The 16,035-nt window shown below is 46.6% G+C and overlaps 2 protein-coding genes across 3 annotated transcripts in view; one reads left to right on the top strand and one right to left on the bottom strand.

Moving 5' to 3' along the window:
- hps3 (HPS3 biogenesis of lysosomal organelles complex 2 subunit 1) overlaps window positions 1-8,968 on the top strand; it is a 39,342-nt gene extending 30,374 nt beyond the window's left edge. For both annotated transcript variants that reach the window (XM_055943791.1, XM_055943792.1), the window contains 7 exons: window positions 102-335; window positions 422-607; window positions 729-923; window positions 4,035-4,133; window positions 4,291-4,497; window positions 4,842-4,932; window positions 8,011-8,968. In XM_055943791.1, coding sequence (XP_055799766.1) covers window positions 102-335; window positions 422-607; window positions 729-923; window positions 4,035-4,133; window positions 4,291-4,497; window positions 4,842-4,932; window positions 8,011-8,138 — 1,140 coding nt within the window. In that variant the 3' untranslated portion in view covers window positions 8,139-8,968. The remainder of the gene's footprint in view (window positions 1-101; window positions 336-421; window positions 608-728; window positions 924-4,034; window positions 4,134-4,290; window positions 4,498-4,841; window positions 4,933-8,010) is intronic.
- Window positions 8,969-9,570: 602 nt separating this feature from the next.
- Window positions 9,571-16,035, bottom strand: part of cp (ceruloplasmin) — a 28,261-nt gene continuing 21,796 nt past the window's right edge. The window contains exons 17-20 of the mRNA XM_055943790.1: window positions 11,130-11,349; window positions 10,676-10,815; window positions 9,988-10,150; window positions 9,571-9,843 (exon numbers count right to left, since the gene is read on the bottom strand). Of these exons, the coding sequence (XP_055799765.1) occupies window positions 9,821-9,843; window positions 9,988-10,150; window positions 10,676-10,815; window positions 11,130-11,349 (546 nt within the window). The 3' untranslated portion in view covers window positions 9,571-9,820. The remainder of the gene's footprint in view (window positions 9,844-9,987; window positions 10,151-10,675; window positions 10,816-11,129; window positions 11,350-16,035) is intronic.

Genomic DNA, 16,035 nt, shown 5'->3' on the forward strand with positions numbered 1-16,035 from the left:
CACCAGTCCTTGGAGACCTCCAGCCATTTCAATACAAGCTCTTCTGATTCAATAGCCACACTGTTGAGATTCAGTGGTGTGTGTGTGTGTGTGTATTGTAGGAGACGGCCAACGAGGTGCTGGATATCTTCGGTGTGGCCGAGCCGTCCCAGCTTCCCCATGTTATAGCCAGCCCTTCCATGGCCAGAGCCAGCCCTGACTGTGGCCTGGCCCACCTAGAGCGGCTGGAGTCCATCGGAGCCCCCTCCGTACCCCTCACCCTGTCCAAGGCTGCCCTGGCCCTGCGCATGGCAGACCTCCAGCTCTACAGGCAACACATGGACCGACACACAGAGGTCCGATCATGTTTGTGTAAGGTGGTGGGGGAAGAGGAGAGAGTGTGTGTGTGTGAACAGTGTATCTGCTCTATGCCCCGTCCCAGATGCTGCAGGTGTATGGGTTCATTGAGGAAGCCAAGCTGCTGCTGCACGGCAGAGGGGATGCGGTGGTACCTACTCTCCTCGCTCGCCACCTCAAGGACAACCAGGACGGCCTGCTGGTGGCAGCCATGGTGGCGCTGCACGAGAACGACAAGGTCAAACTGGACGAGGCTGACCTCTTCTTCCAGGTTAGGGTTACTGTGTGTGTGTGTGTGTGTGTGTGTGTGTGTCATTCCTCCAGGATTCCTGTAAGATTTCCTCCAGGATTCGATTCCAAAATGTGACAATATGTGAGTGTGTTTCCTGTAGGAGCTGTGTGGGGACGTGTCAGGGCCCCAGGGAGGCCCTCAGCTGCTGGTTGACTTCTGGGAAGCCTTGCTGATGGCCTCGTCACAGGAAGCTGTCATCCAGGAGCTGCTGTTCCGCCTCACCACTGTCTACATCGATCGCGTCACACGGGGAGACGGCCGCGGATTCAAACCGCTCAAGAGCGCTGACGACCTGGTGTGTTTTCTGTGTGTCTGTAGCGTGTTCTGTGTGTCTGTAGCGTGTTCTGTGTGTCTGTAGCGTGTTCTGTGTGTCTGTAGCGTGTTCTTCGCACTAAGGTGTGATGTTCCCCAGGGCTGGAGTCTAGGAGGTACTGGAGATCCCTGGGTGACTGTTTCTGTGTTACAGATCAACTGGTGTTGTAACCCTGGGTGACTGTTTCTGTGTTACAGATCAACTGGTGTTGTAACCCTGGGTGACTGTTTCTGTGTTACAGATCAACTGGTGTTGTGTCCCTGGGTGACTGTTTCTGTGTTACAGATCAACTGGTGTTGTAACCCTGGGTGACTGTTTCTGTGTTACAGATCAACTGGTGTTGTAACCCTGGGTGACTGTTTCTGTGTTACAGATCAACTGGTGTTGTGTCCCTGGGTGACTGTTTCTGTGTTACAGATCAACTGGTGTTGTAACCCTGGGTGACTGTTTCTGTGTTACAGATCAACTGGTGTTGTAACCCTGGGTGACTGTTTCTGTGTTACAGATCAACTGGGGTTGTAACACTGGGTGACTGTTTCTGTGTTACAGATCAACTGGTGTTGTAACCCTGGGTGACTGTTTCTGTGTTACAGATCAACTGGGGTTGTAACCCTGGGTGACTGTTTCTGTGTTACAGATCAACTGGGGTTGTAACCCTGGGTGACTGTTTCTGTGTTACAGATCAACTGGGGTTGTAACCCTGGGTGACTGTTTCTGTGTTACAGATCAACTGGGGTTGTAACCCTGGGTGACTGTTTCTGTGTTACAGATCAACTGGGGTTGTAACCCTGGGTGACTGTTTCTGTGTTACAGATCAACTGGTGTTGTAACCCTGGGTGACTGTTTCTGTGTTACAGATCAACTGGTGTTGTAACCCTGGGTGACTGTTTCTGTGTTACAGATCAACTGGGGTTGTAACCCTGGGTGACTGTTTCTGTGTTACAGATCAACTGGTGTTGTAACCCTGGGTGACTGTTTCTGTGTTACAGATCAACTGGGGTTGTAACCCTGGGTGACTTTCTGTGTTACAGATCAACTGGGGTTGTAACCCTGGGTGACTGTTTCTGTGTTACAGATCAACTGGTGTTGTAACCCTGGGTGACTGTTTCTGTGTTACAGATCAACTGGTGTTGTAACCCTGGGTGACTGTTTCTGTGTTACAGATCAACTGGGGTTGTAACCCTGGGTGACTGTTTCTGTGTTACAGATCAACTGGGGTTGTAACCCTGGGTGACTGTTTCTGTGTTACAGATCAACTGGGGTTGTAACCCTGGGTGACTGTTTCTGTGTTACAGATCAACTGGGGTTGTAACCCTGGGTGACTGTTTCTGTGTTACAGATCAACTGGGGTTGTAACCCTGGGTGACTGTTTCTGTGTTACAGATCAACTGGTGTTGTAACCCTGGGTGACTGTTTCTGTGTTACAGATCAACTGGGGTTGTAACCCTGGGTGACTGTTTCTGTGTTACAGATCAACTGGTGTTGTAACCCTGGGTGACTGTTTCTGTGTTACAGATCAACTGGTGTTGTAACCCTGGGTGACTGTTTCTGTGTTACAGATCAACTGGGGTTGTAACCCTGGGTGACTGTTTCTGTGTTACAGATCAACTGGGGTTGTAACCCTGGGTGACTTTCTGTGTTACAGATCAACTGGGGTTGTAACCCTGGGTGACTGTTTCTGTGTTACAGATCAACTGGGGTTGTAACCCTGGGTGACTGTTTCTGTGTTACAGATCAACTGGGGTTGTAACCCTGGGTGACTGTTTCTGTGTTACAGATCAACTGGTGTTGTAACCCTGGGTGACTGTTTCTGTGTTACAGATCAACTGGTGTTGTAACCCTGGGTGACTGTTTCTGTGTTACAGATCAACTGGTGTTGTAACCCTGGGTGACTGTTTCTGTGTTACAGATCAACTGGTGTTGTAACCCTGGGTGACTGTTTCTGTGTTACAGATCAACTGGTGTTGTAACCCTGGGTGACTGTTTCTGTGTTACAGATCAACTGATGTTGTAACCCTGGGTGACTGTTTCTGTGTTACAGATCAACTGGTGTTGTAACCCTGGGTGACTGTTTCTGTGTTACAGATCAACTGATGTTGTAACCCTGGGTGACTGTTTCTGTGTTACAGATCAACTGATGTTGTAACCCTGGGTGACTGTTTCTGTGTTACAGATCAACTGATGTTGTAACCCTGGGTGACTGTTTCTGTGTTACAGATCAACTGGTGTTGTAACCCTGGGTGACTGTTTCTGTGTTACAGATCAACTGGTGTTGTAACCCTGGGTGACTGTTTGTGTGACAGATCAACTGGGGTTGTAACCCTGGGTGACTTTCTGTGTTACAGATCAACTGGGGTTGTAACCCTGGGTGACTGTTTCTGTGTTACAGATCAACTGGGGTTGTAACCCTGGGTGACTGTTTCTGTGTTACAGATCAACTGGGGTTGTAACCCTGGGTGACTGTTTCTGTGTTACAGATCAACTGGTGTTGTAACCCTGGGTGACTGTTTCTGTGTTACAGATCAACTGGTGTTGTAACCCTGGGTGACTGTTTCTGTGTTACAGATCAACTGGTGTTGTAACCCTGGGTGACTGTTTCTGTGTTACAGATCAACTGGTGTTGTAACCCTGGGTGACTGTTTCTGTGTTACAGATCAACTGGTGTTGTAACCCTGGGTGACTGTTTCTGTGTTACAGATCAACTGGTGTTGTAACCCTGGGTGACTGTTTCTGTGTTACAGATCAACTGGTGTTGTAACCCTGGGTGACTGTTTCTGTGTTACAGATCAACTGGTGTTGTAACCCTGGGTGACTGTTTCTGTGTTACAGATCAACTGGTGTTGTAACCCTGGGTGACTGTTTCTGTGTTACAGATCAACTGGGGTTGTAACCCTGGGTGACTGTTTCTGTGTTACAGATCAACTGGTGTTGTAACCCTGGGTGACTGTTTCTGTGTTACAGATCAACTGGTGTTGTAACCCTGGGTGACTGTTTCTGTGTTACAGATCAACTGGTGTTGTAACCCTGGGTGACTGTTTCTGTGTTACAGATCAACTGGTGTTGTAACCCTGGGTGACTGTTTCTGTGTTACAGATCAACTGGTGTTCCCACTACGGCGTGTTGTATCCCTGGGTCAGCATCCTGACTCCAGCTCACGTCAACATCATTCCAGAAGACCTCCTCAAACTACAGGTCAGTCTCTCTGCATCATGTCCGTGCTATTTATCAATTTATCAGTCAGACATGGAATCAATCAACCAACCCATAAACTTGTAAAATAAAGCTTCTTTTTTTTTTTACTCTTACATGTAAATGTTCCACTATGGTGAACAAACAATGAATCATCCAGTCCCTGCTGTGCGGTCCCACCCTGGACGCGTCATCCATCCTGCCCCTGTTGGAGCAGCTGCCAGACGGGGACAACGCCGGGCTCAGTGTGCACGTGCTCTGTGCCACCAAGCTGGGTCACTACGAGAGCTCCATCGAGAGGTTGCTAGACCGCTGTCCTCAGGCCATCATCCCTTATGCTAATCATGAGCTGCAGAACAACAACATGGTGGGTACTATGGAACTGTCATCCTTCTGTCAGACATGTATGCATTGCCCCAACTCCTTTGACCCTACTGTGGATCTTACCCTATGCGTACTTACACAACCTTACGTAAGCTCTAACCTCAGTCCTATGGTTTGAATGGTAAGGGCTAGATTCAATCAGTAGCGTGGAAGGTCCACGTAATAGCGCACATTTTTAAGGTAATTTCCGATTGAGCCGACGTATGCAGCTTTTTATAGTGAATGCGGTCTCTGTGAACGAGGGAACATTGCCTTTTTTTTATATATATATATTTCAATGGTTCTATAGTGCATGTCTTTCTAATAGATTCATGTGTTTTTGTTCAGGCTCTGTGGTGGCAGAAGCTGTTCCCTGAGCTGTGTGAGAGAACCAGGGCGACACAGGGAGAGGACAGCATCCTGCTGGCTGCTCTCAAAGGTACACTAAACTACGCTGTCATCGTCTCTGTAAGGTGATCTATGAGACATGCTGTACCGCACGCGAATGCAGTAATGTCGTCTGCGATGCGAGTCTCTCTTGAAATGGTGTAGTTTTTACGCTTCCAGTTTATTTTCCTCGGCAGCGGGACCGTTGTAAAGATGCAGCTGTACAGAAATAAACCACATAATATCACAAATAATCTCAATAATACTAAAACTAAGTAGGAAAGACGCAAAAATCACCCTGCACACATTGAAAGGTTTGGTATTGCATTTTAGGTTAAATGTTGAAAAATCTAAATGTTTCAAATCATTTTAATTACAACAAATATGCACATTTGTTGCTGAAGTTGCAAGAATATCCTCCCGTTGTGAAGCGTGGCCGACGTGTAGGCGGTGCTCTAATATCCTCCCGTTGTGAAGCGTGGCCGACGTGTAGGCGGTGCTCTAATATTCTCCCGTTGTGAAGCGTGACCGACGTGTAGGCGGTGCTCTAATATCCTCCCGTTGTGAAGCGTGGCCGACGTGTAGGCAGGAGGTGCTCTAATATCCTCCCGTTGTGAAGCGTGGCCGACGTGTAGCCAGGAGGTGCTCTAATATTCTCCCGTTGTGAAGCGTGACCGACGTGTAGCAAAGCGGTGCTCTAATATCCTCCCGTTGTGAAGCGTGGCCGACGTGTAGCAAAGCGGTGCTCTAATATCCTCCCGTTGTGAAGCGTGGCCGACGTGTAGCCAGGAGGTGCTCTAATATCCTCCCGTTGTGAAGCGTGGCCGACGTGTAGCCAGGAGGTGCTCTAATATTCTCCCGTTGTGAAGCGTGGCCGACGTGTAGCCAGGAGGTGCTCTAATATTCTCCCGTTGTGAAGCGTGGCCGACGTGTAGCCAGGAGGTGCTCTAATATCCTCCCGTTGTGAAGCGTGGCCGACGTGTAGCCAGGAGGTGCTCTAATATCCTCCCGTTGTGAAGCGTGGCCGACGTGTAGCCAGGAGGTGCTCTAATATCCTCCCGTTGTGAAGCGTGGCCGACGTGTAGGCGGTGCTCTAATATTCTCACGTTGTGAAGCGTGGCCGACGTGTAGGCAGGAGGTGCTCTAATATCCTCCCGTTGTGAAGCGTGGCCGACGTGTAGCCAGGCGGTGCTCTAATATCCTCCCGTTGTGAAGCGTGACCGACGTGTAGCCAGGCGGTGCTCTAATATCCTCCCGTTGTGAAGCGTGGCCGACGTGTAGCCAGGAGGTGCTCTAATATCCTCCCGTTGTGAAGCGTGGCCGACGTGTAGCCAGGAGGTGCTCTAATATTCTCCCGTTGTGAAGCGTGGCCGACGTGTAGCCAGGAGGTGCTCTAATATTCTCCCGTTGTGAAGCGTGGCCGACGTGTAGCCAGGAGGTGCTCTAATATCCTCCCGTTGTGAAGCGTGGCCGACGTGTAGCCAGGAGGTGCTCTAATATCCTCCCGTTGTGAAGCGTGGCCGACGTGTAGCCAGGAGGTGCTCTAATATCCTCCCGTTGTGAAGCGTGGCCGACGTGTAGGCGGTGCTCTAATATTCTCCCGTTGTGAAGCGTGGCCGACGTGTAGGCAGGAGGTGCTCTAATATCCTCCCGTTGTGAAGCGTGGCCGACGTGTAGCCAGGCGGTGCTCTAATATCCTCCCGTTGTGAAGCGTGACCGACGTGTAGCCAGGCGGTGCTCTAATATCCTCCCGTTGTGAAGCGTGGCCGACGTGTAGCCAGGCGGTGCTCTAATATCCTCCCGTTGTGAAGCGTGGCCGACGTGTAGCCAGGCGGTGTTCTAATATCCTCCCGTTGTGAAGCGTGGCCGACGTGTAGCCAGGCGGTGTTCTAATATCCTGCCGTTGTGAAGCGTGGCCGACGTGTAGGCGGTGCTCTAATATTCTCACGTTGTGAAGCGTGGCCGACGTGTAGGCAGGAGGTGCTCTAATATCCTCCCGTTGTGAAGCGTGGCCGACGTGTAGCCAGGCGGTGCTCTAATATCCTCCCGTTGTGAAGCGTGACCGACGTGTAGCCAGGCGGTGCTCTAATATCCTCCCGTTGTGAAGCGTGGCCGACGTGTAGCCAGGAGGTGCTCTAATATCCTCCCGTTGTGAAGCGTGGCCGACGTGTAGCCAGGAGGTGCTCTAATATTCTCCCGTTGTGAAGCGTGGCCGACGTGTAGCCAGGAGGTGCTCTAATATTCTCCCGTTGTGAAGCGTGGCCGACGTGTAGCCAGGAGGTGCTCTAATATCCTCCCGTTGTGAAGCGTGGCCGACGTGTAGCCAGGAGGTGCTCTAATATCCTCCCGTTGTGAAGCGTGGCCGACGTGTAGCCAGGAGGTGCTCTAATATCCTCCCGTTGTGAAGCGTGGCCGACGTGTAGGCGGTGCTCTAATATTCTCCCGTTGTGAAGCGTGGCCGACGTGTAGGCAGGAGGTGCTCTAATATCCTCCCGTTGTGAAGCGTGGCCGACGTGTAGCCAGGCGGTGCTCTAATATCCTCCCGTTGTGAAGCGTGACCGACGTGTAGCCAGGCGGTGCTCTAATATCCTCCCGTTGTGAAGCGTGGCCGACGTGTAGCCAGGCGGTGCTCTAATATCCTCCCGTTGTGAAGCGTGGCCGACGTGTAGCCAGGCGGTGTTCTAATATCCTCCCGTTGTGAAGCGTGGCCGACGTGTAGGCGGTGCGCTTCCATTCTATCTGCATATCACAAGAATTTAATTTTGTAGCCATCTCGTCACGCTCCCAGAGCAGCACCATGAAAACCATGTTGAGGGAGATATGGCGGTACACTCTCGTCACGGTGTCAGTATAGTTTCTCTAGCCTGTGTCTTCAAGCATAGGGTTTAACTCCAGAATGTCACCACTTTTGCTGTGGTTAAAGGGGCAATTTGCAGTTTAAACAATAACAAAGTGCACCCCATCACTGTTTTGGGTAACAGCTTAGGGATGGGGCTGGATAAGTATGACCAATCTCTTGAATATAATTCATTTAAAAGTTTAAAAATATATATGTATAGTATGAATTGCCGATTTCCCCTTTTTAATATTCAGAGTTGGGCCATAACATCTGCATTTTCCTTGACAACAGAAACGCTGGTGGTGGTTGCCATGGAGCTGAACCCCCTGGAGTTCCTGGACCTGTTGCCTGACGACGGGACGGTCCACTTCTTCCTGCCTCACCTGCTGGAGTGCAGCCAGAGAAACCTCATGATGTGAGGAGGAGGAGGAGGAGCCGTAGAATTACAACTAGTAGAACAGACATACAGTAGCTCTAAAAGCCAATGTTTTATTTCATGGTCCATCCAACATGGCAGATTAGGTGAATTTAACATTTCTGCCTAAGTAGAACAGGTTAGTTAGTGTCCATTTTAAGCATACATTCCAAATGGTACGCCCAGTACAGCAACTGATGCAACTTACCGTTGGTTTGAATGGAAATGTCCCTTCTACTGATTCTATTTCTATGGAGGATCCTTAACCTGGAAGGCGCTGGACAATCAACCACTTAGTGGAGTGAGCCTCTGAAAACCCTACTACTGCAGAGCCTTATGGAAATGGTACCCATACAAAACCACCGTTTGTAGTCCTATTAGTCAAATTTAATATGAACAGAGAATTTTGCTGTGCAGAGATATGACACTATTTTTGATTTTTAATAAGGAAATCCTGAATAATTTTTTAAAACTTTTTTTTCTTTTTCTGACCTCAATTTTTCTATTACTGTTTTAGTATTGTCACGTCGCTAGTCATACCCTGCAGTGGTACAAGTCCTCTTCTGTATGGACTTGTGGATACCCCTGAGACCATTATTACTGAGTATTAGGAACAGGATGTTGAGTTATACACTGGACTATTCTTTCTTGTGTTCATTGGAAGAAGAGAAAAGGAAAGGTGGTTGAATAATTCAGAAGGGAGCTTCTCTGAGAGGCGTAACCTCTCTACTGTGAAACCCCCAGTATATCATATATTCCCAGTGTTTGTTTAGCTTTTATCAGTTAAATTTTTTGGGGGGGGTCGCTGCGTTTAATAAATGCTCTCTAAAAACATTTAATGTTGGTTCTGCTCCTTTCACAAACACATTAGCATAATATTGAAGTGTACGCCCACCGGGCCAGTTTATTATTTAAACGCGTCTAGTACTGTGTAGGATTCCCCTTTAGCTTCCAGAACAGCCTGAATTATTCGGGGAATTGATTCTACAAGTTGGAAATGTTCCATAGGGATGTTGGTCCATGCTGACACCATGGAATCACGCAGTTGCTGCAGATTGGACAGAGGTACACCACCGCCTCCAGCCTGTACCGTTGACACCAGGCAGGATGGGTCCAGTGTTGGTGATCGCATGCCCACTGGAGCCGCTTTCTTCTTGTTCTCAGCTGATAGGAGTGGAATCCAGTGTGGTCGTCTGCTGCAATATCCCATCCGTGAGAACGACCGAGATGCTGTTCTCCACACTACTGTCATACTGCGCCGTTATCTGTTTGGCCCGCCAGTTCGCTTTCACGATTCTTTCCATTCTCCGTCAACCTCTCATCCACAGGACTGCCGCTGACTGGATGTTTTTTTGTTTGTCGCGCCGTTCTCTGTAAACCTTTTAGACACTGTCGTTCGTGCCAATGGTGGACAACATCAGAAACAACATCAGGGAGGATTTTATATTTTCTTTATTCAAAATGTATTTTAGAACATTGACATTAGACATTGCTCATTGCTTTTTTTATTGTTTTATTTCACCTTTTATTTAACCAGGTAGGCTTAAACCCTGTATTAAAGCCGTTTTAGTTAATTCATGCATTGTCAGTGGTCACTGTGCTCCTTGTGTGGAATACGAGGTCAATGTGTAATTACTGAAGAGATGTACGTAGCTTTTATTTTCTGTTTGTGTTAACGCTCCGCGTTCATCCAAAAAAGCCCTTCTTTTCTGAAGACACAAAACACAGAGAGGTTAGTTGTATAAACATTCACAAGTGGGAGTAACAGCTATATTATAGAGTGTAACACACACACACACACACACGGTAACCTACACTTCACACACAGGGAACCAAACCCACACACTTCTTACCTTTCTCAGTGACTTTGTAGACTGTTACCATGCCGGCCTTGATGTGGTCTGCGACGTGGCAGTGCAGCAGCCAGGAACCAGGGTACGTAGGTCTCATCTTCACAGTCTGGAAGGTGCCTGGGAACAGGCCAAACACATCCGCACGGTGGGACCCTCCACTCAGCTGGGGAACGAGAGAATGTATGTAACCATTTAGTTGAGTCAGATGTATTAGTGCTAGGCTAGAAGATCAAGGGCTCGATTCAGAGTTTTTTTTTTTTTTTATAGTGTGATTTGGAATTTTAAAAAGGTAATTTCCGATTTGAGCCATCCTATGCAGCGTTTACTGTGAATGCAGTCTCCGGCTAATGCGGGAACATTCGCCTTTACATTTCTACAAGGCTGTAGCGCAGATTGAATGGAGCCACACCCTGTGTGTTCCCAAGGCAACCTTGAAGAAAATGTAGATAAAGTGTATGAATACTTGACTGACCGCCTACATCTGGGCTTATGGTCCAAAATTCAATGTGGTCTTCAATGTGACCTCTCTGTTCTGTTTTTTTTTTATAAAAGTTCGGATGATTTAGGGTTTCATACACTTAAATTGGAGGAAAGTTATACTGCTTTGAAAGTTTCCAGGAAAGGTTTTGAGGAAATGTACACCTAATGGTTTTATGACTTTTTTTAATATGGTCAAATGGAATCTTACCTTATAGTCAAAGCTGTGCCCGTGGAAGTGGGCAGTGTGGATGTCTATCTCGTTGCCCATCCCCATCAGGTACCAGTACACCTTGTCCCCCACTTCCATGTTCAGTCCCAGCAGGTTTCCATACAGCTGCCCGTTGATGCCTACAGCAGAGACACGTCGGTGACAAAAACATCAATTTATCCGAGGCAGTATTTATCAAGTGTCTCATAGTAGGAGTGCTGATCTATAAAAGGTAAGAACTGATCCTAGATCACTCCTATTTTTTTTATGATTTGTGAATAGGCCCTGGTCCCACTTTAAACAAACAAAAGCTTTTTAATAAGGCCTAGAAATGAAGGCTTAATAAACCCCTTTTTTTATAAGGCCTATATAAATGCTTCAGAAATCATTAAGCAAAGGCTTTCCTATTAACGGTGGCAAAAAAGAACATACACCCCTCTTTCCCCAGCCTTACCGTGCATTTTATTGCTCTCGATGAAGTCCTCATCCTCTTTGATGTTCCTGGTGGGTGTCTTGATGTTTGTTTTGATGTTGTCGTCCAGGTACCAGGACTCGTTCTCATCAAACACCATGAAGAGGAGGGCAAACTCTTCCACTTCCTTCTTCAGTCCAAATGTTCTCGCATAGCTCCGCCTACATATCACTAGGGGACCAATTAGACCGCTGTACAGGTCCTGGGGGTAGAGACCAATGATGTATGTAAATATGTGTTTTAACGCGTATGTATTTATATGTACACTATATATACAAAAGTATGTGGACACCCCTTCAAATTAGTGGATTCGGCTATTTCAGCCATACCCGTTGCTGACAGGTGTATAAAATCGAGCATACAGCCATACAATCTCCATAGACAAACATTGACTGTTGAATGGCCTTATTGATGAGCTCAGTGACTTTCAACGAGACACCGTCATAGGATGCCACCATTCCAACAAGTCAGTTTGTCAAATTTCTGCACTGCTAAAGCTGCCCCGGCCAACTGTAAGTGTTGTTATTGTGAAGTGGAAACTTCTAGAACAGAGCTGCCCAATCCTCTTCCTGGAGATCTACTGTCCTGTAGGTTTTCAGTCCTACCCTAATTTAGCGTATATGATTCAGCTAGTTAAGGTCTTGTTGAGCAGATAATAAGTAGAACCAGGTGTGTTAAATTAGGGTTGGACTGAAATCCCACAGGATGGTAGATCTCCAGGAAGAGAGGTGGGCAGCCCTGGTCTAGGAGCAACAACGGCTCAGCCGCTACGTTGTAGGCCACACAAGCTCACCGAACGGGACTGCTAATGCGCATTGCACGTAAAAATCGTCTCTCCTCGGTTGCGACACTTATTACCAAGTTTCAAACTGCCTCTGGAAGCAACATCGGCACAAAAAGTGTTCGTCGGGAGTTTCATGAAATTTCCATGGCTGAGCAGCTGCACACAAGCCTAAGATCACCATACGCAATGCGGAGAATTGGCTGGAGTGGTATAAATCTCGCTGCCTCTGGAGCAGTGGAAACAGGTTCTCTGGAGTGATGAATCATATTTCACCATCTGGCAGTCCAAGGGATGAATCTGAGTTTGGCGGATGCCAGCAGAACGCTACCTGCCCCAATGCATAGTGCCAACTGTAAAGTTTGGTGGAGGAGGAATAATGGTCTGGGGTCTGTTTTTCATGGTTCAGGCCCCTTAGTTCCAGTGAAGGGAAATCTTAATGCTACAGCATACAATGACATTCTAGACAATTCTGTGCTTTTTCAGTGTAACAATGCCCCTGTGCACAAAGCGAGGTCCCTACAGAAATGGTTTGTTGAGATCGGTGTGGAAGAACTTGACTGGCCTGCAGAAAGCCCTGACCTCAACCCCATGAAACACCTTTTGGATGAATTGGAACGCCGACTGCGAGCCAGGCCTAATCACCCAACATCAGTGCCCAACCTCAATAATGCTCTTGTGGCTGAATGGAAGCAAGTCCCAACAGCAATGTTCCAACATCTAGTGGAAAGCCTTCCCAGAAGAGTGGAGGCTGTTATAGCAGCAAAGGGGGGGCCAACTCCATATTAATGCCCATGATTTTGGAATGAGATGTTGGACGAGCAAGTGTCCACATACCTTTGGTCATGTAGTGTACAGTTGAAGTTTACATACCCCTTTGCCAAATATATTTAAACTCAGTTTTTCACAATTCCTGACATTTAATCCTAGTAAAAGTTCCCTGTTTTAAGTCGATTAGGATCACCACTTTATTTTAAGAATGTGAAATGTGAGAATAATAGTAGAGAGAATGATTTATTTCAGGTTTTACACATTCCCAGTGGGTCAGAAGCTTACATACACTCAATTAGTATGAGGTCAGGGCTTTGTGATGGCCACTCCAATACCTTGACTCTGTTGTCCTTAAGCCATTTTGCCACAACTTTGGAAGTATGCCTGGAGTCATTGTCCATTTGGAAGACCCATTTGCAACCAAGCTTTAACTTTCTGACTGATGTCTTGAGATGTTGCTTCAATATATCCACATAATTTTCCATCCTCGTGATGCCATCTATTTTGTGAAGTGCACCAGTCCCTCCTGCAGCAAAGCACCCCCACAACATGATGCTGCCAACCCTGTGCTTCACAGTTGGGATGGTGTTCTTCGGCTTGCAAGCCTCCCCCTTTTTCCTCCAAACATTACAATGGTCATTATGGCCAAACAGTTCTATTTTTGTTTCATCAGACCAGAGGACATTTCTCCAAAAAGTACAATCTTGGTCGGTTTGTGCAGTTGCAAACCGTAGTCTAGCTTTTTGTGGCGGTTTTGGAGCAATGGCTTCTTCTTTGCTGAGCGGCCTTTCAGGTTATGTCGATATAGGACTCGTTTTACTGTGGATATAGATACTTTTGAACCTGTTTCCTCCAGCATCTTCACAAGGTCCTTTGCTGTTGTTCTGGGATTGATTTGCACTTTTTGCACCAAATTATGTTCATCTCTAGGAGACAGAAGACGTCTCCTTTCTGAGCGGTTTGACGGCTGCATGGTCCCATGGTATTTGTACTTGCGTACTAGTGTTTGTACAGATGAACGTGGTACCTTCAGGTGTTTGGAAATTGCTCCGAAGGATGAACCAGACTTGTGGAGGTCTTGGCTGATTTCTTTTGGTTTTCCCGTGATGTCAAGCAAAGAGGCACTGAGTTTAACGGTAGGCCTTGAAATGCATCCACAGGTACACCTCCAATTGACTCAAATGATGTCAATTAGTCTATCAGAAGCTTCTAAAGCAATGACATAATTTTCTGGAATTTTCCAAGCTATTTAAAGGCACAGTAAACTTATGTAAACTTCTGACCTACTGGAATTGTGATACAGTGAAATAATCTGTCTGTAAACAATTGTTGGAAAAATTACTCGTCATGCACTAAGTAGATGTCCTAACCGACTTGCCAATACTATAGTTTGTTAACAAGAAATTTGTGGAGTATTTCTATGGAAAACTTCCGATGGTGCGTGAAGCCTGAAGTATTTGAATTTGAAGCTCGCCATATTGCTGAATCACTGAGGTATAATAAGCAGTAGCGTGTATTCGTGGATGCCAAGGGAACTAATTAAACACATTTTTGTGTTTCATAATTTTCCTTAAATTTGCTAGAAGCTGAATATTTCTCATCACGTGTAGTCTTCCGGTGGCTGGCTAGCTAGCTAGCTAAAATTGGCCCGTTCCTAAGTTAGCCATGGATGGAGATAGGGATTTGAACTTGTGGTTTTACTTAATTCTCCGTACTGGTCAATGATTATAACAGTGATTCTGATCCAACCATGTATGAATACATTGTTCCCCTGGCCTGAGAGGATGGAAGTTCAATATGTAGTTAGATATAGTAGGCTAATGTTAACAAGCTGGCTCATTGTTGCCCATGAAAGGAAGTCAGGCTAGCGAGCAAGCTTTTTAGCCAGGTAGCCTACTAAAACAAAAACTAAAAGCGTGTACTGTATGACAGTCATAGGCCATTTTTATCAACATGAGAGGAGGATGGCATTGGCATTTCTCTACAAGTAGGGTGAGTAAATGTATTTTCTACGCACGCACACCCACCAGTGGAGGCTGCTGAGGGGAGAACGGCTCATAATAATGGCTGGAACAGAGCCAATGGAATGGAATCAAACACATGGAAACCATGGAAACCATGTGTTTGTTGTATTTGATACCATTCCACTGATTCCGCTCCAGCCATTACCATGAGCCTGTCCTCCCCAATTAAGGTGCCATCAACCTCCTGTGACACACACACACACAGAGAGAGAAATCAGAACTACTGAAAACGACATCATATTTAGCTTACGTTGACTGGACTAAATTGTTTTTGGTATCTTTTAGTTGTCACTGTATTAGACTACTCATAGGTGATTTGATCATGTTGAAATGGTGCTGGAATGGTGGAGGCAGCTACTGTTTACTTTGAGACTTGCGGTAACTCTCAGTGGTTCTAAATCAATAGTTTTAGAAAAGGTCGGAAACATTAACTTGCCTGATCACGCTGTAGGTCATGTAGCTGTTTGTTACATGCAAAATACGCTTCGTGAACTTCACCGAACAGAGGTTAAGCTCCAGATTTGTGATGAAACAAAAGGTGTGGTTGAATTTATTCTGAACTAACAGGTTATAGAGCAAAAGCAATTATCACAACACATACAGTGCATTTGGAAAGTATTCAGACCTCTTGACTTTTTACACATTTTGTTACTTTACAGCCTTATTCTAAAATGGATGAAATAGTTTTTCCCCTTATCAATCTACACACAATACCTTTTAATTATAAATCAAAAACATTTTTTTTTTTTTTACTTTTACAAATGTATTAAACAAAAAAAACTGAAATGTTACATTTACATAAGTATTCAGACCCTTTACTCAGTACTTTGTTGAAGATCCTTTAGCAGCGATTACAGCCTCAAGTCTTCTTGGGTATGACGCTACAAGCTTGGAACACCTGTATTTGGGGAGCTTCTCCCATTCTTCTCTGCAGATCCTCTCAAGCTCTGCCAGGTTGGAGGTGGAGCGTCGCTGCACAGCTATTTTCAGGTCTCCAGAGATGTTCGATCGGGGTCCGGGCTCTGGCTGGGCCACTCTAGGACATTCAGAGACATGTCCCGAAGCCACTCCTGCATTCTCTGGGCTGTGTGCTAAGGGTCGTTGTCCTGTTGGAAAGTGAACCTTCACCCCAGTCTGAGGTCCTGAATACTCTGGAGCAGGTTTTCATCAAGGATCTCTCTCTACTTTGCTTCGTTCATTTTTCCCTCGATCCTGACTAGTCTCCTAGTCCCTGCCGCGGAAAAACATCCCCACAGCATGATGCTGCCACCATGATTCACTGTAGGAATGGTGCCAGGTTTCCTCCAGACGT

Source organism: Salvelinus fontinalis, chromosome 14 (genome assembly GCF_029448725.1).
Source record: "Salvelinus fontinalis isolate EN_2023a chromosome 14, ASM2944872v1, whole genome shotgun sequence".
NCBI lineage: Eukaryota > Metazoa > Chordata > Actinopteri > Salmoniformes > Salmonidae > Salvelinus > Salvelinus fontinalis.